Below are 25,166 nucleotides of genomic sequence, written 5' to 3'. Positions count from 1 at the left end.
GATGGGGGCTTTGTTTCCATAAATACAATTCACATACCATAACATCCCTGGGATTCGGTGGTTTTTAGTGTACACACGGGCAGCGCAGCTGTTATCACCACCTAATTCCAGAACATTTTCATTACCCCCCTAAAAAACAAACTCACTGGCAATCACCCTACCTTACCCCCCGCAACAACCACTAATCTACTTTCTCTAAAGATCTGCCTATTCGAGGTATTGACTATAACTGGAATCATGCACCATGTAGCCTTCTGTAACTGGCTTCTTCCATTGGGTGTATTTTCGAGGTTCATCCGTGTGGTACAAATCAGTATTTCATTCTTCTTCTGGCTGAATAAATCCTCCACTGTGTCTCTACCACCTTTTATTTAATCAATGGACATTTGTGTTCTTTAAAACCTGCATATGGATTGTATGTTGGGCATACGAGTTTTTTCTACTTTTTGCCCACTGTGAATAATGCCACTACGATCGTTTGTGTGTAAGTGTTTACATGGATATGTTTTCATTTCTCTGGATTATGTACCAAGGAGTGGAACTGCTGGGCCAAATAGCAAGTCTGTGTTTAACACTTTGAGAAACTGCTAACCTATCCCTGAAATGGCTAAACAATTTTATATCCCCACCAACAGAATATGGAGTTTTGATTTCTCCTTAACCTCACCAACACTTACTGTCTCTTGTACTAAAGCCATCCTGGTGGGAGAGAGAGGTGGGTGTGTTAATACTTAAAAGCTTGAGAAACTGTTTTCAGAGGCTGACTCCAGCCTGGACGCTGGGTACAGAGCCAGTGATGCCCACAGGGCACTTTAGTGAGTGGCCTCGGGCTGGACTAGAATGCAAGGCCTGGGTGGGTTTTTCTACATGCATCCCTGTGCACAAAGTCCCTTTAAGAAAAAGTTTTCTCAATCTGGGGGCTTTAGCCCCCTCTACAACCTCCCCACCGACTGCCTCAGGTGGCAGAGGGAGCTAACGGGTGAGGATACCACACAGGCCTGCCTGGTGCATCATCATGACCCTCACTATAGAGGAAGGAAGGGGCACTGATCTTCTGGCACCAAGAGTTGAAGGGAGGACCACTTACCTCCCTTCTCTCCCAGCCACAAGGATGTGTGACGGCTGCTCGGGACTGTTCCAGTCCCCGACCTCGCCCAGGAGCAGGAGGGTCACAGGGACAGGACGTAGTTATCAGAAGTGGGGAATACAGCACCCCTGGCCGCCCAGAGGGCAAAGAGGAAGCAGCACTTACTTGACCCCGTAGGCGAATATGGTGAGGCCGATCAGCACGCCGATGCTGCCGTCCAGGTACCAGACAGCCGAGTTGTGCTTGAACACCTCGGCGCTCAGAAGGATGGAGAAGCCCATCACGCCCCCCACAAGGGAGTTAAACCCTGCAAGGGAAGCAGAGAGAGGCTGAGGTCAGTGCCCAGCGTGGCCACAAGGAAAACCCCCCAAATGCCAAGTGTGCCTCTGCATTCCAGAGCGTGCGCTGGAAGGAATGTTCCAGAAGCATTTTGCAAGCGGCAGCGACCACCTCAGACACCTACGTGGCTTGCCAAGTCTCCACTCATGTCACCAGAGACGCCCTGGATAGTTACCACCCCCATTACCAGTGTCCATCCCCTGCCAGGCACTCCTGCTCATGATGTAGCCTGTGTGTGGTTCCCAACGCCTCCCTCCCACACGCTAGAACGCAGGTCTTGAGAGGGGAGGGGCACCAGGCCTGCTGAACACACGGGGCACATTCAATGCTCAGGGACTCACATCTGTCTGATGTCTGCTAGGCAAGTACAGAGATGGGATCTTCTCAATTCTGTCAAGTCAGATTATCACCCCCATTTTACCAATAATAAGACTTAAGTTGAACAGAATGAGTGAGGTTCAACAAACTGACCAGAGTTACATGGATTGAAAGGGGCAAGGGTGGGTGATACCAGAACCCACATCCTTTCCCAACAGTCTCCCTAAGTCACCTGAGGCTTTTCATACTACAGGAAGGACATGCAAAGTCTCGAATTAGCTACAGAAACCGCAATCAAACAAGAACTGGACACAACACACCCCAATCACCATCTCCTCCCCACACGTCAACTCAGTGGGTCCCTACAACTTGGACATTGCACTTCCAGTCTACTTGTAGGTTTCCCAAGGCTACACGAGAGGGAACGGCTTAGAGGGGCTCCCAGGGGCTCACTGAGGTGTGAGCCACAAGGCTCCTTGCCTGCCTCAGTGTAACTGAGCCCCAAGAGCAGCCGCAGGCAGGCCCACACTGCTTGGGCAGGCCAGGAACCTCTCCAACAGCAGGTCCTGCTCCGTTCTCAGGCAGCTTGGCCTGTGTGAGGGCACCACGCTTCTGCTGAACTCAAAAGCGGTAATTCCAGGTTCCAGCGGGAGAATTGAGATCAATCTTAAATGCATTCAGTGGGGGCTGTACCACTAGCAGACGTTCTAAATGAAGAGCAGGGGAAAAGGAAGAAGAGTGTAGGGTAGAGGTGACTTAGGCCAAATCCCTTCTCAGGATCCACCGGGTAGACCTCAACAGGCTGCCTCCCACAACGGGACCCAGATGAAGCTAGGACTGCAAGGTCATCTCTGGTGTCTGCATCACACACACTTCTCTCCCCTCAGACCTCCAACACCTCCCTGCTCCAGTTCGCAGCTGAGGACTCGGCCTCGCATGTCTTAGAGCACACAGGTGCAGATCACAATACCTCATCTTGCCAACACCAAACCCATCACTCACCTGTGCCGTCTGTCCCCACATCCTCAGCTGCTTCTCCAGTTACCCCTGTTTCTATGTCAGACCAGTGCCTTTGTCTCTGTTCACTGAAGGACTTTGTTCTTGAATTTCTTCTCCCTCTCCTGGATCACTCCCACTGGGATAAACCTCCACCTCCTCCCTTGATTCCATACCACCCCCAACATAACCCCCATTCATTACCTCCCTTTGTGAAACTCCCTGAAGAGCTGTCTACCCCCGTTAAGCATACCTCCCGTTCTCTTTACCCTACCCCACCCTTAGATCCCCCTCCCCTGAGCCCTCCCTGGTCATGGATGGCTCAAGGCTGCCACGTGCCATGGTTGCCTCCCCGTCCTCGTCTTACACCCTCCTGGGAATGCTTCCCTCCAGCCTCATGTGACACCACCCTCTGCCACTGTCTCTCTTCCCCCTCCAGGCTGCTCCTTCTCACTCTCCTTCACTGGATCCTCCTAGTCACCCCCATCCGAGTTCCTGGCTTAGTCTCCCGAAGTCCTCCTCCATCAACATTCTCCCCGCAGGTTCTCACCTCCATCCCATAAGCCAGCGTCTCCCTAGCTCTCTTTCATCCTGACCTTCCCCCTCAGCTGCAGACACAGAAGCATCTCAAACTGAACATGTTCAGAGCAAAAAATTCTGCCTCCAAATGACCTACCTTTCAGCCACCTTCTGTGTAAACAGCGCCCCCATCCACCCAGCTGCTGAAGCTACAACCCTAGGAGTCCATCCTGGACTTGCCTCACACGCAAATCTAATCCATCCATCAAGTCATTCTTGTCAACCGTTCACTCTAAGAGTCATGCTCCATCTACCCCCAGCCCAAGCCCCCCTCCTCCATCCCCTTCCCCTCCTACCCACATCTCCCTCCTCACAGTAGTCAGAGTGACCATGGTAGTGGACAGCAGCCAAGAGCCTCCAGTAGGCAAGCTGCCCACCCTGGAACCTGCGCAGACTCTTCACGGCCGACAAGCCCTGCCGTGCGTGACCAGCCCCTCCAGCCTTGTCCATGTCAGGTCCCCCGACGTCCCCACCCCCTGTGCTCCGGCCACACTGGACTTGACCAGCCCCGCCCCCTGGACTCCTCCTCCTGGGGTCTCCCAGGCCGCCTCCTCCCCAGCCTGCACTCAGCCCCGACACATCCTCCTACCTTCTCGTCCTTGGCCCTCCTTCACTGTTTTCCAGGGCTCTTCATCACATGGTGTTTTTTTTGTTTGTTTGTTTGTTTGTTTTACCGTTTTTCTTTTTACAAACATCCCTCTCTTTCCCACCAGAAATGTAGCTTATAGATAGGAGTTTTGTCTCTTTCCTGCTGTATTCTGAGTCCCAGAATGGAGGCTGCCACTGTTCAGGGTCTTGACTGACTGCTGCGTTCATACTGAACTCACAGATGGACAGAAGGGCCTCAGTTTTGCCAAGAGGATGCCTACTTGCCGGGCTGAGCTATCCCAAGAGAGATGAGGCCTCCACGGCCCGGGCCCTGGGGTCTCCCTACCAAGGCAGAGCCTGCAGCTGGAGCTCCGGGTAGACAGCCACTGAGAGACAGAGGGCTTACTCCGGGACTTCGGGGTGTGGTTGGGGGCTGTATGGAGAGTCAACCTCCCCACTCCACAAGGTTCACACCTGGTGGACCTCTCCAACCCAGTACCACCTCAATATAGGCAACAAGGATGAGGAAAGGCAAACCCCTCTACCTTCCCCTAACTGGGGCCACATCCTTGGGAGGCCAGTCCAGGGAACTATGTGGAAAAGGAGGCCAGGACCTGCTGGGCGCCTGTGGCTGGTGAGGGCTGTTCCAGGCAGGCCTCTCCTGCCCCGCTGTGTGTACCTGGGGATCTCTGCCCACCTCCCATCGTGAGCCTCCCACCCCTCACCCACTGAGGCCTCCTTGATAGATAGCCAGTCTGACAAGGAGCTTCCTCTGGGTGTCCTGGGGGGAGCGGGAGGGCAGGGCTGGCGTGAACTTCACCCGAGATGTGCCCCACCACACCAAGTCCCAAGGCCAGATCTCTCAGCCTTCCACCTCCCCGCCGTGGAGGCCAGGGGCAGGTGACTCCCTGGGTGCCTCTTCTCAGGGTGCCTGGGGCGAGGCTGCAGCCCAGGCCCCTGTGGTGTGACCTTCTGGGGCTCCTCCAGGCTCACTCACCTCTAGATAATGAGGAAGTAGACTCTGCTTCCCTTCTGTCTCTGTTCTCCACTCAGCTCATGGAGCTGCTGCCCCTCCAGCCTTCTGTCACCTCATGGGAAGCTGGGTGCCAGCTGAGTCTTTCCCAGCTCCTTGCATGTAGGGCACCTGGAACTTCCTCCCTCTCTGACCCGCCCCTGGTTTCGGCCTCTGCACATCACACCCTCCATTCTGCCTCCAGTCTCCCCAAGTAGAGGGACAGCAGGTCCACTTTGAGAACGGTGAGGTCATATTTCCCTCCTGTCTTCTGACACATCGTGATCATCAATGTTTCCCCTCTCCCATCATAAGAGTCTGGCATTCACCCACTTGCCTCTGGCTGTCCCTTGAATCCTCCTATTCTTTTTATTAATAACAAATGGAATCAGACCCTAGATGGCGCTAGTGGTAAAGAATCCGCCTGCCAATGTAGGAAATGCTGGAGACAAGTTCGATCCCTGGGTCAGGAAGATCCCCTGGAGAAGGGCATGCAACCTACTCCAATATTCTTGCCTGGAGAACTCCATGGACAAAGGAGGCTGGAGGGCTACGGTCCATAGGGTCACAAAGAGTCGGACACGACTGAAGCGACTTAACACACAAGCACGCACAGAATCCAAAAAGTCTCTGGAGCCCACATCTTCTCACAGAGGGCCACAGAGAGCATCCACAGATGCCGTTACTCTGTCCAGGGGCTACCTGGGCTGGAGTTGATCTCTCAAGCATCCTCAAAGTTGGGGGAGTTCTGTGTCGAGGGGTGGCCAGGGAAAGGCAGAGACAGGAAGGAGATGGCCTCTGCCCCCGCAGACTAGAATCCTACACCCCTCTTGCTCCAACTTCATCGTGGGCACAGTAGCCCTGGAGCCCTCAGCGAGCCCGCTGGAGCTCAGTAAGTGTAGAGAGTGAGGTTCCCCCAGACGGCCACTAGATGTCCACTCGCTCCACCAAATCACCGGGCTCAGCCAGCCCAGGACAGTGCGGGGACCCACCTGCCCCTACAGGGGATGGAACTTTCACCTCGTTCACCCATCCCCTCCAGGAGCATCTGACCTTCTCCGCCCACCTTTGGTTATGGCTTATTTCAGCCGCACCTCTTGTGAGCCTGGCGGAAACACTGGAACCAGCACACCCGGACCAGGGGACAATTCTGTATCTGCCCTTCCGCATCCTCCAGGATTCTAGAGCCTTCCCAGCTACAGCCATTCCCCATGAAGGACCCTAAGCTCACAGCCCCAACCCACAGACCTCCCAGCTTACCAAAGCGGCCCACAAGGTCCCATCAGTCCCTTACCCCCGGGGCCCTGCCCTCACCTCCTATGGGGCCCCACCCCAAACTCCCATGCCCATAAGCTCATTCCCATGTCCCCTGTCAAAAGGCGAGGGTGGGATGATTTGAGAGAATAGCATTTAAACATGTATATTATCATATGTGAAACAGATCGCCAGCCCAGGTTCGATGCATGAGACAGGGTGCTCAGGGCTGGTGCACTGGGATCACCCTGAGGGATGGGATGGGGAGGGAGGTGGGAGGAGGGTTCAGGATGGGGAACACATGTACACCCATGGCTGATTCATGTCAATGTATGGCAAAACCCACTACAATATTGTAAAGTAATTAGCCTCCAATTAAAATAAATTAATTAATTAAAAAAAAAAAAAAACAAAAAACAGAGCAGCTGCAAAAGGTAAATGCTGTCATCACCTCAGAACACATAAGAACGTCTAAGGCGATCTTGATTAGAGGCTCTAACGGTCTGGCTTTAATGACTAGATAAGCATATATATAATTAAGCACATACTGATTTTATGCAGAAAATTCTGATTCAAAGTTATTCATGTACTTGAAAAGCACCACAGGCTCTGGGTAGAGTCAGCCCAGGCCCCTCAACTCAGAGAGGTTTCCAGCTGTCTTGCGGGCAGCTCTGGAGCCAGAACCCTGGCCCCTCGAGGGTTTAGAACTGCCCCCAGGGACCTTGCCACAATCTTCCTCTGTCTGATTTGTAGTATTAACTTCCTGCACAAAATCATTTTGTCTTAAATAATACATAGCCAGCTTCAGCCTAGTCCTGATAGCCATGATCGCATGCTATCACATCACTAAATATCCAGAGCAAGAAAACCCAATTAGACATGATTTCCTGCACAGCATGGGGAAGTCTGGAATCCACCTGCACCCTGCTGCCCCTCTTTCCCTGGAGATATGCTTCCTGACTGTAAGGACAGGACCCAGGGACACCGGATCTGGTGGAGTCAGCCTGGCCCAGTGCACACACGGCCCCACCCATTTCACACACAACACCAGCTTGGGAAGCAGCTGCCTCACCAGGTGACAAGTGAGACCCCCCTGGCCTCTCGGCACCAGAAGCAATTTGCTGGACTTGCTTCCTTCTTGGAGGGAAAGCGCTTGGCCTGCTCCCCTGCCCTGGGCCAAGCCAACATGAACGGCAGGCCCAGGCCGGGCTCCTGAATCCTAGCCTGACCCCTACCTCCCCAAGTGAGGACATAATTACAGATGGTTCTGCTAATCAATGAATGAGGAAAATCAGGATCCCAGACAATGCAATTAGCAGGAGGCTGTAATTACTACTGCATATTTTGCTGATACTCCCACTAAGTGAGGGATTGCGGAGTGTGCCAAACCTCCCCCCCACCCCCAGGCAACGAGGCTCATGGGACGGGCTTGGGGGTGGGGGTGCTGCCTCCACACTTTGCAACAGCCTTGCTCTGTCTCTCCTCAACCTCCACGGCCTGTTTATCCCTGAGCTCTGCCCGTTTTATAAACATCACCGACATTTCCTCAGTTCCCCCACATCCCAGCCCTCTGCCCTCACCCACTGAGGCCACCACCCCCTGGGCTCCCCAGAGACCTCTCCCTCCCGGAAGTTGCTCTGCTCTGTTCTCCACCTTGTTGGCCGGAAGGGTCATTTAGAAACATCCACCATGTCACCCCTCATCTGCTTAAATATTTAACAAAACATCCAAAATCCCGCGCTTGACCTGGCATACCGAATGCTCCACCCTTGCCCACCTGGCAGGGCCCCTCACCCTGTGACCCTTCCTCACAGGAACCCCCGACCCCCTCTCGAGGCCACAGGCTCCCTCCCACCTCGGTTCCCTCTGCCTGAGGAGTGCCTGTCTCCGCTTTGCCTATTTGTGGGACAATTTTCCCTTAAACTATTCACTCCTCCTTGTAATGACCCCTTCCTGAGGGTTCAGGAGGCAGATGGGAAGACCACTTATGTGTTTGGATAGTTTTGTAGGTGAAAACTATGGAATCCGGAGTCACTTCATTAGAAAACACATACTTATCATCAGGGACTTCTCTTAAAATGTTAAGGAAGGCCGCCTGTCATGGGAGAGGTCCCACTATTCTGAGAAGAAAGGGGTTAAGCCTCAGGGTCACGGGTAGGGAGGGGACAGGGCCTCCTGCCTGGCAGCTGGGGGCCATGGTCTGACTGCTGGGGCCCCCAGTCCAGCATCTCAGCTGTACTCAAACAAACAGAGAAAGTGCTGATGCTCTGTCAGCACAGAGGCTCTGTGACTTTAGGGTGTAATGTAGGACAGACTTATGGGAATAATGCAGGGCTTGCCAGGTGGTACTAGTGGTAAAGAACCCGCCTGCCCACGCAGGAGACGTAAGACACATGGGTTCAATCCCTGGCTGGCGAAGACGAAGATCCCTTGGAGGAGGAAATGGCAACCCACTCCAGTATTCTTGCCTGGACAATTCCATGGACAGAGGAGTCAGCTACAGCCCACAGGGTCACAAAAAGTCAGACATGACTGGGTGACTTAGCATGTACGCTGTGTTGACCAGTGCAGCCTCCCCCCAGGCCCGCATTCCCATCCTTCATGTTAAGGAAATGCAGCCGCCCACACATGTTTGCATCCACATATTTCACATAGGTGGGACCTCTGAGGAGCAGGGAGTGGTTCTTTAAAAAGAAATCATGGGAATTCCCTGGTGGACCATGGTTAGGATTCAGTGCTCTCACTGCCAGGGACCTGGGTTCAATCCCTGCTCAGGGAACAAAGATGCCACAAGCCTCGTGGTACGGCTAAGGGGGAAAAAAAATCTTACAATCTCTGCTCTACTTTGTGCAGGTACATCCACCAGCCCACCAGCTAGGACCCTGTGACCGCTGACCCCAGGGCACAGGGGCGCACGTCTCTACTCCCGACCCTCAGAAACTTCACACGCTCTGGGATAAAGAGAACGAAAACAGCCGGGAGGTTGTGTTCATCACGTTTCTAGTTTACAAGCCAGCACTAGTGTGCAAAAACGGAAACGTGCTTTTCCTACTTTCACACACCCTTCTCCGTCTGCCCAAAGGCCACACAGGAGGCTCCTCCTGACCCACAGGACACAGAGGGACACGTAGACCTGGTTCGGGTTTTGAGCAAAGTACACATGGCTCATTTCCCCAGCGAAGCCTTGGTCACTGCTACCTGAACTCCCAGGTAAGGGGGAAATGGGTGTGGAGCACACACCAGACCTTCATAGAATCCAGGGAAGATGCTTGCTTTTTATTTGGAGTGATGCACAACAAACAAGACTCTGGGAAGCCCTTTGTGCTCTATGATTAGGAGGCAAGCCCTGAGTTACCCTGTTAGGAGGTCTGGGTGGAGGTGCTTTAGGAAGAGCGTATTCAATTCCCAGGCACAAAACATCTGCCCTGATAGGGAACCCTGAGAATCACGAAACAGCCTGGGGAAGGGAGAACAGTGGGGAACAGATTCCAAGCTGTTGAGCTCTTCTGCAAGACGAGCAGCTGAAAGTGACCCAAACAGCACCTTCCCTCACTGTGAGCTCAGCCCCCAGAGGCCAGGCACACTGGCCTTACTCACCATCTGTTATGAGTGCTCTGCTGGTCAGAACCTTCCCCAACATGAACTTCAGCACAGCCAGGATGCTGCACAGGATCCCACTTAAAATGGAGACGCTGAACAGGAAATCATCCTAGAAGAGGAAGTTCCAGATTTCAATGGTTCAGCTCATGCCAGAGCAGATCATCGGCAAACCACTGGCCTTTGCTCCCAGAATTAACAGTTGAGTTTGCTGCCACTCCAGCTTCCCTGGTGGCTCAGCAGTATTTACTGTCTGCTCACCGATGAAGGAGATGTGGCTTTGATCCCTGGGTGGGGAAGATCCCCTGGAGGAGGGCATGGGAACTCACTCCGGTATTCTTGCCTGGGAAATCCCGTGGACAGAGGAGGCTGGTGGGCTACAGTCTACAAGGGGGCAGAGTCACTTAGTGACTGAAGAACAATAGAGGCTGCCACCAGATGGGAGTATATTGCTTGCTTTTATACCTCAGTTACCTGTGTCACCAGAAACTGAAAAGGATGATCAGAAACACACAATCCAGATTTATATTTCTTTAGAAACCTCAGAAACCCATTACATATTCTTTTCTTGTAGGAGACTTCCCTTCCCACTATTCTGCCAAAATGGTTGGCAATCATTGATCAATAACGGAGTTGGTCAAAGTGCTAACAATAGTAACTTCTATGTAGAGTTTTCCAAGGATAAGTCAAAAAGCAGCTAATTGCAAAGTTTGGAACAAGTAAGTAGACCACCAGCTTGAGAACAGGGCCAACTGAACTTGCCACAGGGTCAATTACGGCTGATCAATATGGCTACTTCTGGCTGTATTCTTTCCTTAACTTCACAGAAGCAACTGGAAGTTCAAATATAGCTTTCAAGGTGGGACAAGGCATCTAAAAATATAGTTTGCTGTTGATGTTATCTTAGTACTTCCTCTAAGTTGTTAGCTCACCTTTGGAAGCAAGTGAATGAGTCACATGCCAAAGCGAGTAGAACTGTATCTATTGCCTGACAGCAGGGCCCATGGAAAACTCTCAGCTTAGGGCTCCCAGGCATCACTCCCATGAGATGCAGGCTCCAGATCCCCCAATGTGAAAATGCCACTGCCAGCAGAAATCTGATAAAGCATCATATGTACTCGAAGAATGGGTTTCCTAAGTGGTGCAGCAGTAAAGAATCTGTCTGCCAATGTAGGAGAAGCAAGAGATGTGAGTTCAATCCCTGGGACAGGAAGATCCCTGGAGAAGGAAATAGCAACCCACTCCAGTATTCTTGCCTGGAAAATCCCATGGACAGAGGAGCCTGGTGAGCTATAGTGCATGGGATCACAAAGAGTTGGACACGACTCAGCATGCACACATGCATACTTAAAGAACAGAATTCCTTAAGCATTTTATTATTCAAATAACCAAGTAATAGAAAGCTAGGAAGACAGCCTGCTTCCCCAGGTTCAAACCTGAGTAAAGTGATTTGAAAAATCACCTCACTGGAAACAGGGTATCTGCAAAGCACCTCCTCCACAACACTGATCAGTGGTAGTTGGCCTTAACATATGTCCACAAATCCTTCACTGCATCCCCCCAAAAGGCACACCCTAATCCCCTGGTCCTTTGCATGTCAGCTCAACTCATGACTCAAATCTAACAGAATACAGAAAAGAGGAAAAACAAGTTTGGCCAGAAGGTTCATTTGGGTTTTTCCATAACATTTTAAAGAGAAACCCAAGCGAACTTCTTGGCCCACCCAACCATAACTTTATAGGCTAGAAACCACGCGAGTGAGCAAGGTGAGCCTGTCCACACACAATGATACTGCTACCACATGCCTCCTGATAGGATGAGATGTGAGAAGGACACCTCTGGGTGTCCTGCCCCAAATCCATAACCTCAGTTGAATTGTGAAAAAAAAACAAACAGTATTGAGGATGGTCTATAAAACACCTGAGTACTACTTTTCATACATGTCAAGATCATGAAAGACAAGGAACCACTGAGAAACCGTCACAGGTTGGAGGCTAAGGAGATGTGAGGATAAAATGCCACAGAAATAGGAAAGGTCATTAGCAGGAAATCTGGGGAACTCAGTGCAGAGGCTGCAGTTCTGTTAACAGTGCTGTCATCTCAGTGTTCTTCCCAGGTGGCTCAGTGGCAAAGGACACGCCTGCCAATGGAGGAGATGTGAGTCGGATCCCTGGTTTGGGAAGATCCCCTGGAGAAGTAAATGGCAATCCCACTCCAGTATTCTTGCCTGGGGAATCCCATGGACAGAGGAACCTGGCAGGCTACAGTCCATGGGGTCGCAAAGAGTTGGACACGACTTAGTGACTGAACAACATCACCATCATCTCGTGGTGTGAGGAAGGGCACCTTGGTTATCTGCATGAGATGGTAACATTAAGGGAGGCTGGAGGAAGGGCATACGGGACTTCTCTGTAATGTCTTTGTAAGCGAAGTGAAAGCCGCTCAGTTGTGTCCAACTCTTTGCAACTCCATGGACTATACAGTTCATGGAATTCTCCAGGCCAGAATACTGGAGTGGGTAGCCTATCACTTCTCCAGAGGATCCTCCCAACCCAGGAAGTGAACAAGGGTCTCCTGCATTGCAGGTGGATTCTTTACCAACTGAGTTATCAGGGAAACCCTGTCTTTGTAACTGATGCATAAATCTAAAACTATCCCAAATTTTGCAGTTTTTTAGAATAGTCACTGTATTAAAGTTTCAGTTCCTCAAAAGATCAGTAAGGACTATGCCAAACCTGGCCTCTTGGCAGATCCCAAGTCCCTGCTGTGTATGGACTGTGCATGGCGGTTACATAAGAGGGGGCTAGGGGTGGTGTTGGGGAATGATCCCCCGCCAACTCCCCAAATCAAAGCTTTCTTCATGTGGGAACTCAGTCTAATTAATTATGCAAGATGGTAGCAATAACTAGAACCAGACATGGAACAGCACACTAGTTCAAAATTGGGAAAGGAGTACCTCAAAGCTGTATAATGTCATCCTGTTTAACTTCTATGCAGAATACATCATGGGAAATGCCTGGCTAGATGAAGCTCAAGCTGGAATCAAGACTGCTGGGAGAAATATCAATAACCTCTCTAATGACAGAAAGTGAAGAGGAACTAAAGAGCCTCCTGATGAAGGTGAAAGAAGAGAGTGAAAAAGCTGACTTAAAATTCAAGTTTCAATAAATGAAGATCATGGCATCCAGTCCCATCACTTCTTAGCAAATAGACGGGGAAACAATTACAAACTTTATTTTCTTGGGCTCCAAAATCACTGCGGACCCAGAGTGCAGCCATGAAATTAAAAGACACTTGCTCCTTGGAAGAAAATCTATGACAAGCCTAGACAGCATATTAAAAAGCAGAGACATCACTTTGCCAACAAAGGTCTATAGAGTCAAAGCTATGGTTTTCCAATAGTCATGTACAGATATGAGAGTTGGACCATAAAGAAGGCTGAGCACCAAAGAACTGATGCTTTTGAGCTATGTTGCTGGAGAAGACTCTTGAGAGTCCTTTGGACAGCAAGGAAATCAAACCAGTCAATCCTAAAGGAAATCAACCCTGAATATTCATTGGAAGGACTGATGCTGAAGCTGAAGCTCCAATATTTTGGCTATGCGGTGTGAAGAGCCGACTCATTAAAAAAAAACCCTTATGCTGGGAAAGACTGAGGGCAAGAGGAGAAGGAGGCAACAGAGGATAAGATGGTTGGATGGCATCACTGATTCAATGGACATGAGTTTGAGCAAACTCTGGGAGATGGTGAAGGACAGGGAAGCCTCGTGTGCTGAGGTCCATGGGGTCGCAAAGAGTGGGACACAATTGAGCGACTGAACAACAACAATGCATAAGAAAAAATGCAAATATGATAAGGAATCACATACAAACACAGACCCACATGAAGACAGGATTCAAAAAGCCTAAACTGGGAGATTGAGACAGTAAGTACGGTGAGACCCCAGATTGAGGAGCTGAATTCTCACTGTGCTCACCCCCTGCCTGAAACCTTTATAGTTCCACCCAGTCTGCCCACAAAACCATCCCTACCTTTTCAGAGACAGAGAAAGATGCGTTCACCCCATCCAAGCCCCAGGGAGCTGGGATTTGGCGTACCCCTCCCGCCCCCAGATGCACCTCGAGAAGAGCCAGTGGGCTTTGCTGGTCCTCCCCTGGCTCTGCTCACCTGGGGAGCTCACTGCTGAATGCAGGCTTGGCTGACAAAGGGCAGTGAGGCACCAGCAGATCTTTGCTCAAACTAGACGCCACTTCTCCCTGGGGAAACAAACTGAGGCTCTCAGATCTCAATTTTCTCTTCCACAAAGAGCAGTGTGATACCCACAGCCGCTGGCAGGCAGCTGGTATGCAGTTAAATGTCGTAATTGTTGTTAACGGCACAAGATGCATGATCCACAAGCTAACTTATCTCACCAAACAGCCACATTAGGTGCTGATGGTGAGCCCCAGACACAGCATGGTAAGTACTCCTATACAGGAAACACAGGGACTTCATTACCTAGAGAGAACCACACTCAGTGCAATGTAAAGAAGCATAAGAGAAACTGGTTGGTGTCCGTGGTGACTTAACAAGGGTGAAGGAGCCCTCAGGACCCACCCTTTACCTTGGAGAAGCTTTCCATGGACTGGAATACTGGAGGAACAGAGCAGGGGATTCCTGATGTAATAAAGTAGAAGCATCATATGATAATTAAAGGCACCCAAGCAGAAGGCTCAGTTAATAACTGTGTGACTCTGGGCAAGTCACCGAACCTCCCTCCCTGTAAGCACCTGTAAAATGCAAAAAAAAAAAAAAAAAAGGGTCTACCACCCCTGGTGGCTGTGTAGTGTGTCCACAAGGATCAGCTGGAGCTGTTTCCCAGAATCCCCTTGCTAGGTGTTTCCAAGCCACACTCGGCCAGCAGAGACATCTGCAGGAGATCTGGAAAGTGGAGGTGATGCGGTGATCCCTTGTCCCTGAAGACAGCTGCAGGGCACAGCTTGCTGATCCACTGGCTCCTCTTAGTGGAGGCGGAAGAGCCACATCAGGCCCTCAGCTCTGCCAGCTCCCCTCGCTCCCCTCCTCCAGCCTTTCTGAGTCCTGGGCCAAGTGCTCAGTGTGTGGTTTCACGTCAAAAGCTTCTTCTGCAGATCAGATCACCCGTGTCCCTGAGGCTGAGACCCTGAGACTCAGATGCAGCTCGTTCAGGGTCTCTGGCAGTCCTGCTCTGCTTCCCTCATGTTGGGGAGCCCCGCTAACTTAAGGCCCAGACTCTGAAGCAAGAGCCTCCTGCCATTCTGAGACAAAGCCCCATCCTGACCAGTTAAGAGTGGTTCTACTTCCCTGCTTAAGCTTCACATATTACCTCATAAGGATATTCAGAAATGCTCCAAAAGGGTCTGGTACAGAATAAATGATATATTTAAAAGTGCAGAAGCCAATGTGCCAAACTCAGGGTTTTCATGTCTGTGGATTATTCCCACCAACCAGTCTGCTCCCAGGATCAGCTCTGAAAGAACATCTGCCTTCCTCAAGTCTGGGAATACAGAGACTGGGGCCACCTCAAAGCTTCATCAAGAGCTACAGGGCTTTGCCCACCACAGCTGCACTGATCTGCTTCAGACAAAATAAACTTTGTGGCCAGTCTCATGGAGGACTGGACTGGCACAGACCTGCCAATGCCCTCACCCTAAACCAGCTTTCAACATCCTAGAAGTCTGCTGGGAGTCTCCCGGCCGGAGCCCGTCTGGGTCTTCTCTCTTCCCCCAGCCTCCACATCTATGGTCAGCATGAGCATAATGTCAGAGAAGCAGTCATCAGCCTGCTCAAGGCATCGGTCCCTCCTATAGGCCTTTGTGTCCTCCCCAAATGCATCGTGTGGAAGCCCTAATCTTCGCCGTGATAGCATTTGGAGACGGAGATGAGGGAGTGATCAGAAGTAGATCAGATGATGAGGATGGGGCCCTCATGGTGGTATTAGTGTCCTTATAACAAGAAGAAAAAATCTCTCTCTCTCTCTTTCTCTCTGCCTACACACAATGAAGAAAGGCCAGGTGAGGTAACAGTTCACAGGCAACTATTTGGAATCCAAGGAGCAATCCTTCACCAGGTACTGACCCTGCTGGCAACTTGATCTCAGAGTTCCAGTCTCCAGAAGCATGAGAAATAAATTCCATAAGAAATAAAAGCCACCAAGTCCACAGCATTTTGTTATGTCATCCTGAGTTAAGATGCTTCTGACTATAACCTTCCTGAGAGTCGGGAAGCCAGATGAGACACGGCTGGTACATAAGGTAAATGCTACATAAGGAAGAGAAATTGCAATCCCGAGTAGGTATGCACCACTGATGGCTTCTCTCCAAGTGCACCCGGGCCTGTCACGTCCCACTTAATCCTCACTTCCCAGTCAAGCAGCATCTGAAAGGTGGAGCGACAGATGCACAGCAGTGAGAGGACCTGCCCAAGGTCACTCAGCTGGAAGCAGGACCTGAATTTGTTCCCAGCTGTAAACCTTACCAGGATGCCTCAACCATGGCCGCCTAAGCATCCTTCACATTACTGACTGTGGACCCTGTACAAACAGGGAGACAGGCATTTCCTCATTAGGTATTCTGTCTCCACTGTTGCAGTGCCGGGTCACTGTGGTTTCTCACAATTGGGTCATTACTAAACGGATAGAAATAAGTGAAAAAAGTTCCAGTCAACTAACCACTCACTCAGAAGCCAACGATAAATGTATATTAAAGGTTAAAACGACATAAGTCATGTTCATTCTGGCAAGTTTCTTTATGACCTTGTAGTGGTGAAGGGCTTTATAACCATCTCAAAGGCATAAAAATTGATATAGTTGACTACATGGAAAATTAAAACATATGCAGAAGATAAATTATACATACTTGGAAAAATGTTATCACAAAGGGTTAGTCTCCGTAATCTAGAAATCCAAAAGAAGACCAAGAAACTAATAGAAAATGGGCAAAAGACACGTGCAATAATTAAGCAAATGTTAAATGGCACCCCACTCCAGTACTCTTGCCTGGAAAATCCCATGGACGGAGGAGCCTGGTAGGCTGCAGTCCATGGGGTCACTAAGAGTCGGACAGGACTGAGCGACTTCACTTTCACTTTTCACTTTCATGCATTGGAGAAGGAAATGGCAACCCACTCCAGTGTTCTTGCCTGGAGAATCCCAGGGACGGGGGAGCCTGGTAGGAGGCCGTCTATGGGGTCGTACAGAGTCGGACACGACTGAAGCAACTTAGCAGTAGCAGTAAACATATGAAGATGCTTAAACACACTCATGAAAGAAACAAAAATTACACCAAGATACCATTTTCCCTCTAACCAAAAGGATTAAAAACTTCTACTCCTTGAAAGACACTATTAAAATAATGAAGGAAAGCCACGGATTGGGGGAAATTTTGCAAACACATTTGTTAAAGGACTTGAGCATGTACAACTCAATAAGAAGAAAACAGATGACTCAATTTTTTTTAATGAGTAAAAGCTTTGAACAAACACTTCACCAAGAAGATACATGACTAGCAAATAAGCAGATGAAAAGACAGCCAACATCATTAGTCAACAGGGAAATGTAAATCAGGACCACTATGAGATATTGCTACTTGCTTATTAGAATTAGTAAAACTAGAGAAAGAATATCAATTGTGGTACAATTTGAAACAACAGGAACTCTCCTGGACTGTGAGGAGGAATATAAAATGGTACAGCCACTTTGCAAAAGAGATTGGCCAGGCCTTATAAAGTTAAATATAGACTTACCATATATTAATATTAGTTTCTCAGTCATGTCTGACTCTTTGCAACACAATGGACTATAGCTCACCAGGCTCCTCTGTCCATGGAATTCTCTAGGTAAGAATACTAGAGTGGGTTGCCATCTCCTTCCCCAGACCAGGGATTGAACCCGTCTCCCACACTGCAGGCAGTTTCTTTACTGTCTGAGCCATCAGGGAAGCCCATAGGACCCAACAATTCTGCTCATTGGTATTTATCCAAGAGAAAAAAGAAGCCTAAGTCCACACAGAAATCTGCACACCCCTGTCCTTAGCTGCCATGTTCATAGCATCCAAAAACTGGAAACAGCTTAAATGTTCAACAAGTGATGGATAAACGAACTGTGGATAAACGGGTATCTGTTTGATGGATAAATTGCCAGGCAATTGAATAGTACTCAGCAATGAAAAAGGACTGGTGGTGCATTCAGTAAGAACACAGCTGCCTTGACAAGCAAATGCTGCATGAAAGAAAGTGGACATGAGAGAGTCCACAGTTCATGACTCATTTCTACTACATTCTGGAAAAGGAAAACCATGCTGACAGCTAGATCAGTAGCTGGGAAGAGGAATTAATTGATGACCACGAAAGTACACGATGGCACTTACTGGAGTGACAAAAATATTCTCTACCTTCATTATGGTGGTAGCTCTGTAATTATAAACATCTATCAAAACCCATCAAAATATATGAGTGGAATTTTCCTGTATGTACATTACATCTCAATAAAACTAATTTAAAAAAAAGCAAAGCAATTTATCTCAGGGATCCTGAGGTAATAATTACTAGTATTTATGCAATTCAGCATATGCACATTATTATAAAGGACATAAGTTCGTTGTCAGGACAGAGATCTAATCTAATCTAATAAAGATTAGATCAGAGGCTTGAGAGGTCAGTGGTGGAATAATGTACCCAGATGGACTGCCTTTGAGTCTCATGAATTTCCTCCACTGATGTGTTTCCACCATCTGGGTGAGTAAACTTCCTTTTATAGACTCATCTCCAGTGTTTGCACCTCTATTAAGCATTTCTTGACAATGTTTCCACTCCATGAGCCCCTGGAACCATGTTCTCTGAGCTCCTGTGACCCCACCTTCCTTCACTGTCCCCCTCTCCTGTGAGCTGTGTGGAAAGGTCCTTTTTCATCCACCCCAGGAGCTATACCCATTGCAATTAAAAAAAAAAAAAATCTGTGCTGTGAACTACTATGCTGCAGAGAGAGACACCAAAATCATAATCAACAAAGTCTTTTACAAGCAGTTTTAATGGAAGCTGCAGAAGCATTTATCCACATAGCTGTCATCTTGACCCTCCATGGAAGTATGGAGCATAAGCTTAAAAATCTAAGTGGTAAACGCTTGCCTGGGTTGGTGGGGGTGGGGAGAGGAGAGGGTTAAGCTGGCTGATTTCCTCATGATCAAACCGGGGTGCTGGAATGTACCTCAGAGTGGGAAGAAACACCACCCCAGTTCCTGAGCAGCAACTGTGACCCTGGACTGCTGGACAGAGGACATCAGTGAGGGCAAGCCTGAAATTCTGCGACATAGAAGAATCTTGGTTTGACAGACACTCACAGCCTCACTCACACTCGAAGATGCCAGACACGAGCTGGGTCTGAACATCCCCCTCTGCTGCCTGCAGCCAGGGATGTGGGACATGAGGACTTGACTGTGGCTGCCGCCCCAGGCCCACCCCACCACCCCATGGCCTACCCCAGACCTGCAAAGTGCCTCCTGCCTCTTTGAGCAATCACCCACGACTCCCAACCCAAACTTCAGACCAGCCTAGGAGAAGACACCCCCTCAGCCTGTCCTCCACAAGGCCTCTACTTTCCAGAGAGCATGTGATAATGGTCAGTCCATCTGAGGGGCATACTTTATAAGAGCCAGTAATGCCTTTACTCTGTAATGTTCTAACTTTGTTGATCCCCAAATGGAAGAAGAAACACCTTTACTCAGTGGGATGAATCATTCAGAGAGGAATTCCAGAAACCTGATAGACCCCTACAGTATGAAAAACCCTTCACCGCAAACTCTGATTTATGCCAAGACTAATCCTGTCTCAGCCGAGAGATCAGGCCGTAGAGATCATGCTCCTTCCCCAGCACCCCCTCTCCAGTACCCCCCACACTGGCCAGCATCACCACCACCAGCCCCCCAACTCTGGCCTACCACCCGATAAGGGAGGGCATGCTGTCTGTATAAACATGAAGTGGTCTGAAAAATACAGAGCGTTGGAACTGGAAAAGCACGGGTCATATAACCCATGCTTCAGGAGGGGAAACAGGCTTGGGAAGAGCAGGTGGCTCCCCAAAGACAGCACTCTTTGCCTCCTTCTCAGCAGCCTGGCATCACCAACCCCTTATAATTCTTTAAGTCCAGGCTAGAATACAGCAACAAGGCTAATTTTAGGATTCAAAAGCAATCAGGGCAGAGCTGATAAAAGCTGATCTGGGGAGGATCTTTGTGCTGACGCGTGACTTGTACACTAGCTCAGGAGACCATGGTCAGCCAGATCTGGGTCTCAGTCAGCTTTTTCCGGGAGGACACAGGGTCCTTGCACTGCCCACCACACACAGCCTGCTGACCTGGTAGATAAGAATACTGACAACTTGATGCTGTTGATAGTATGATGATCTTTTCCAGCTCATCTCAGTGAAATCAAACCAAATTAAACCCATTGGACGAAGCTGACTCCTCTGCCCTCACCTTTATCGCTTGCTCCTTCTCTCACACAGCTCCAGCCACTTCAGCCTCCTCTCTGCTCCTCAAACACACTGAGTGTGCACCTGCCTCAGGACTTTTGCACGTGCTGTTTCTACTCACTCCCCTACTTCTGTCATATCACAGCTCACGTATCACCTTCTTGGTGAGACTGTTGTTTAGTCACTAAGTCATGTCCAACTCTCTTGTGACCCCATGGGCTCCAGCACACCAGGCTACCCTCTCCTTCACCATCTCCCTGAGTTTGCTCAAACTCATGTCCATTGAGTCAGTGATGCCATCCAAGCATCTTAACCTCTGTCGCCCTCTTCTCTTCTTGCCCTCAATCTTTCCCAGCATAAGGGTTTTTTCTAATGAGTCGGCTCTTCACATCAGATAGCCAAAATATTGGAGCTTCAGCTTCAGTCCTTCCAATGAATATTCAGGGTTGATTTCCTTTAGGATTGACTGGTTTGATTTCCTTGCTGTCCAAGGGACTCTCAAGAGTCTTCTCCAGCACCACAGTTCCAAAGCATTAATTCTTCGGCACTCAGCCTGCTTTATGGTTCAACTCGCACATCCGTACATGACTAGTGGAAAAACCACAGGTTTGACTAGATGGCTCTTTGTTGGAATAGTGATGTCTCTGCTTCTTAATACACTGTGCAGATTTGTTACAGCCTTTCTTCCAAGGAATGAGCCTCTTTTAATTTCATGGCTAGTCACTGCCTGCAGTGATTTTGGAGCCCAAGAAAATAAAAGCAGTCACTGTTTCCACTTTTTCCCCTCTATTTGCCATGAAGTGATGGGACTAAAAGCCACGATCTCTGTTTTTTGAATGCTCAGTTTTAAGTCAGCTTTTTCACTTTCCTCTTTCACCTTCATCAAGAAGCTCTTCATCAAGAAAGCTCCTCTTTGCTTTCTGATGGTCCCTGACTAATAATCCTCCCCTATATTCTAACCTGTTTTTTCTGATAGCACTTTTCACATTTAAACACATATTGACTATTTAAATTTAAAGTTAATATAACTGAGACTTCCCTAGTGGTCCAGTGGTTAAGAATCCACTTGCTAACGCAGAGGACATGGATTGGATCCCTGGTCCTGGAAGATCCCGCATGCCTCGGGACAGCGAAGCCTGAGCATCACAACTACAGAGTCCATGAGCCACAGTGAAAGATCCCTCATCAGGGAACAAAGATCCTGCACGCCACAGCTAAGACTGAACAAAGCCAAATAAATAAATACTTTTTTTAAACAGTCACTGGGCCAGTTCCAGCACACAGCACACTGTAACCGACACTGTGACAGCAGCCAGAACAGCAAGGCCCCCACCCTCGTCACTCCCACCAGTGTCCTATATGTCAACAGGGAAGTGCGGGTGTGAACTGACACCTGGAAATCCAACTCACCTTCTGACAGATCCACACCATCACATGAAACGGGCCATTTCTGGCTGGCCAGCCGCCAGCAGCAGTCTCTAACACTGTGACACTGAGTTTCTCCATGCCCCCCTGCCACCCCCGACATTTCCCCATACAGTCTCATCTCAAAGCACTTTGACTCCTGGTATTGCTCACAGAAGAACATTTGGCAGCACTGCCATTTTTTCTGCAGTGCCACTTGTCACCTCCTATATTCAGTTTATGCCTTATCATAGGTGACACTGTTGGTTGCAATGCCAGGTCACAGGGAGCTGTGGCCACTAACACCAACCAGAGGTCATGTCTGGAAATTCAGACTGTCTATTCCCCCGGAGACCAACACTCTCCCTTTTCATAAGCTGTGTGGCAGCTGGGGGTGGGGGAGAGTGTGGAGGCTCACTTGCTATGTCTGCAAAAAAAAAAGTGTCCTTTGCTTTCATAATGAGGACAAATTTCAAACCCTTCTGACACTACATGTGTTCTAGAATTACCCAGGGAAATGCGAGTGCTGGCTGAATAAGAAATGTGTATCGATTTATGGCCCCAGGTGAAATTAAAAGTCACTCTCATCCCTAGATCTTTTCATCGCCCCCTTCCCCACCCCACCCCAGCCGATGAGAGAAGATGGCAGATGTGGAGGAAATGACACCAAGCACGAGCCTGCAATTTCCCCTGGTTATTAAATTATATTGACAAATTGCCATGGAGTCACATTAAATGACTTCACAATTTTTAAATTAGCATCAAGCCATTCTGATGTTGGGAGGGTAGAGAGTTGGTGTTTAGATAACCAGGTTAGAAGCCAGGAGGTTCTGCAGAGAGTGGATGTCGGGGTCACTGGCAAGCTTACAGGACAGACTGGGAGCTGGAGTCCTGGCAGTTCCTGGCCACACTGGCCAAACTGACTGTGGAGTCCCTGCAAAGGCTTGGGAGGGAAGCAGATGTCTGGCTCCACGGGCATCATGAAACTGAGTTTGGCGGGGTCACAGGATGCAGGAGAGGACAGACAGGCAGTGTTGACTGAGGCACCATGACTGCCTCAGTGACAAGAGGGCACTCTGAAGTGCTTGGCTTACACTCCCAGATGCAGCCTGGCTTCTGTTAAGTGAAGCATCTGTCTGATTGTCATTTTCTTTTTTTCTTGCCTTTCTTTTTTTTGGGGGGCCACACCTTGTGGTTTGTGGGATCTTCATTTTCCTGACTAGGGATTGAACCCGGGTCCACAGCAGTGAAAGCCCAAGTCTTAATAACCACTGGACCACCGGGGAATTCCCTGATTGTTCTTTTCTGATACAAGATAGGAGCACAAGGCTCACTGGGGAACAAGCACTCTAATCCCTGGACAAAGCCACAGACTCTGAGATGAGCCATCCTGCTGGGCTCACAATCTTCCTGCCCATCATCACCAGGTATTTTAATACCTCTGGGGTTCCCTAAAACCAGGACCAAGTTAACATCCCCTCAGCTAAACCCTCATGACAGAGGCACTGCTGCTGCTGCTAAGTCGCTTCAGTCGTGTCCGACTCTGTTCGACCCCATAGACAGCAGCCCACCAGGCTCCCCCATCCCTGGGATTCTCCAGGCAAGAACACTGGAGTGGGTTGCCATTTCCTCCTCCAATGCATGAAAATGAAAAGTGAAAGTGAAGTCGCTCAGTTGTGTCCAACTCTTAGCAACCCCATGGACTGCAGCCTACCAGGCTCTTCCATCCATGGGATTTTCCAGGCAAGAGTACTAGAGTGGGGTGCCATTGCCTTCTCTGCCACCCTTGAAAAGCTCTGTTCTGCAAAGGAAGCAGAATCTGCTGGCTGACTGCTTTTGCTCCCTTTGTTAGTATGAATACCATGCCAATAATGTCACATCAACACTCCAGGATCAGACTAGAGAGTTCCTTATATAACAGTCATATAAAAAAGGAAAAGTGAAGCTGCTCAGTTATGTCCAACTCTTTGCAACCCCATGGCCTGTAGCCTACCAGGCTCCTCCGTCCATGGGGTTTTCTAAGCAAGGGCACTGGAGTGGGTTGCCATTTCCTTCTCCAGGGGATCTTCCCAGCCCAGAGATCAAATTCGGGTCTCCCACATTGCAAGCAGATGCTTTACCCTCTGAGTCATATAAGCACATATTATTACCAATCCCCATTAGAGACAACACTCTTTTCCTAAGGCTTAATAAATTACTTTATTTTAAATCATCAGAAGATACCTGCTCAGTTGAAACTACAGCCTCCAAACTGAAAGGTTAAATTCATGCGCCTATGATCAGTTCACACAACCAGTCAATGACACTGATAGTATTCAAACCCCTATCTATCCGATTGAAAATCTATCACCCTTCATCTGAAGAAATGGCCCTGAATCCCAAGTTTGGATAAATAAAAGCAGAGGAATAATTCACAATGCTAATAGGACTGCTTCATATATGTGAAAATGCCTAAAAAATCAGAAGGGATTCCAGTTAAAGATGGTGGATTGAAAACACATAGCTTTTGTGGCCACTGAATGGTAGCACAGGAGTTTTTTCTTTTTTAAGGCATGAACCCACAAGGACAAAGCCAACAGGAGAAGGGATAACAGAAGAACGGTAGCTGCCTTAGAGGTACAGGGAATGGTGGACTCTAGCACAGAGCGGGCGGTAGAGAAACAAGATGTCAGAACTCCCAAAGGCTCAAAAGTCAAAGCTACTTACTAGGCACTCCTAGAAAAGGCGGGAAAGATCTGAGACCAAGAGCAGGAGGACTCACTATGTCCTCCAGAGGCCCACAGCCCTCCCCACTTCCCAGAGGGTGATGACATTGCTCCCCAGCAGGAGAGACTGCATCCTCATTGCAGAGAGCAAAATAAAGGGTCTCTGCACTGGGCTCACCAGGCTCAGCTGAAGCAGGGGTTACCACGCAGAAAAGACAGAGTTGAGGGAGTGTACCTACCGCCTTGGGAAGTTGACTAGCCCACGAGAACAGAGAAAATGACTTTAGGAACATAAGATAAAATATATAATAGATCATAAAGGAAATCAGTTAACAGACATTTAATAAAATATTTTAAAAACCTGTGCTTTGATAGATTTCCCAGGTGGCGCTAGTGGTAAAGAATCTGCATTCCAATGCAGGTAGACGTAAGAAGAGACAGGTTCGATCCCTGGGTTGAGAAGATTCCCTTGGAGGAGGGCATGGCAACCCACTCAAGTATTCTTCCCTGGAGAATCCCATGGACAGAGGGGCCTGGTGGGCTACAGTCCATAGCATCACAAAGAGTCAGACACAACTAAAGCAACTTAACATGCACCCACAGCCAGTTGACACGTTAAATTGACCATGGCACTGGGTAACACACTCTCATCAGAGAGTTACCCCAAGAGCAGCTATTGGGCGGATCAGCCACTAAAGAACCTGCGTTGTTCCTCACACTTAAACATACTGGGGCTACATCAGAAGGGCTTACTAGGCACAGTTTACACGGCAGAGGGTAGCCTGAAATCTGAAAGTTTAACA

The 25,166-nt window shown here is 49.1% G+C and overlaps 1 protein-coding gene across 3 annotated transcripts in view; it reads right to left on the bottom strand.

Annotated features, from left to right (window-relative positions):
* Nucleotides 1-25,166, bottom strand: part of TMEM163 (transmembrane protein 163) — a 331,185-nt gene that overhangs the window by 1,047 nt on the left and 304,972 nt on the right. For 2 of the 3 annotated variants that reach the window (XM_070799912.1, XM_019973637.2), the window contains 2 exons: nucleotides 9,771-9,882; nucleotides 1,253-1,394 (listed from right to left, as the gene is read on the bottom strand). In XM_070799912.1, the coding sequence (XP_070656013.1) occupies nucleotides 1,253-1,394; nucleotides 9,771-9,882 (254 nt within the window). Of the gene's footprint in view, nucleotides 1-37; nucleotides 102-1,252; nucleotides 1,395-9,770; nucleotides 9,883-25,166 lie in introns of all 3 variants that reach the window. The other variant, XR_011569628.1, reaches the window with a different exon arrangement.

This window comes from Bos indicus, chromosome 2 (genome assembly GCF_029378745.1).
Source record: "Bos indicus isolate NIAB-ARS_2022 breed Sahiwal x Tharparkar chromosome 2, NIAB-ARS_B.indTharparkar_mat_pri_1.0, whole genome shotgun sequence".
Taxonomy (NCBI): domain Eukaryota; kingdom Metazoa; phylum Chordata; class Mammalia; order Artiodactyla; family Bovidae; genus Bos; species Bos indicus.
This window is presented reverse-complemented; position numbering and strand designations above follow the sequence as displayed.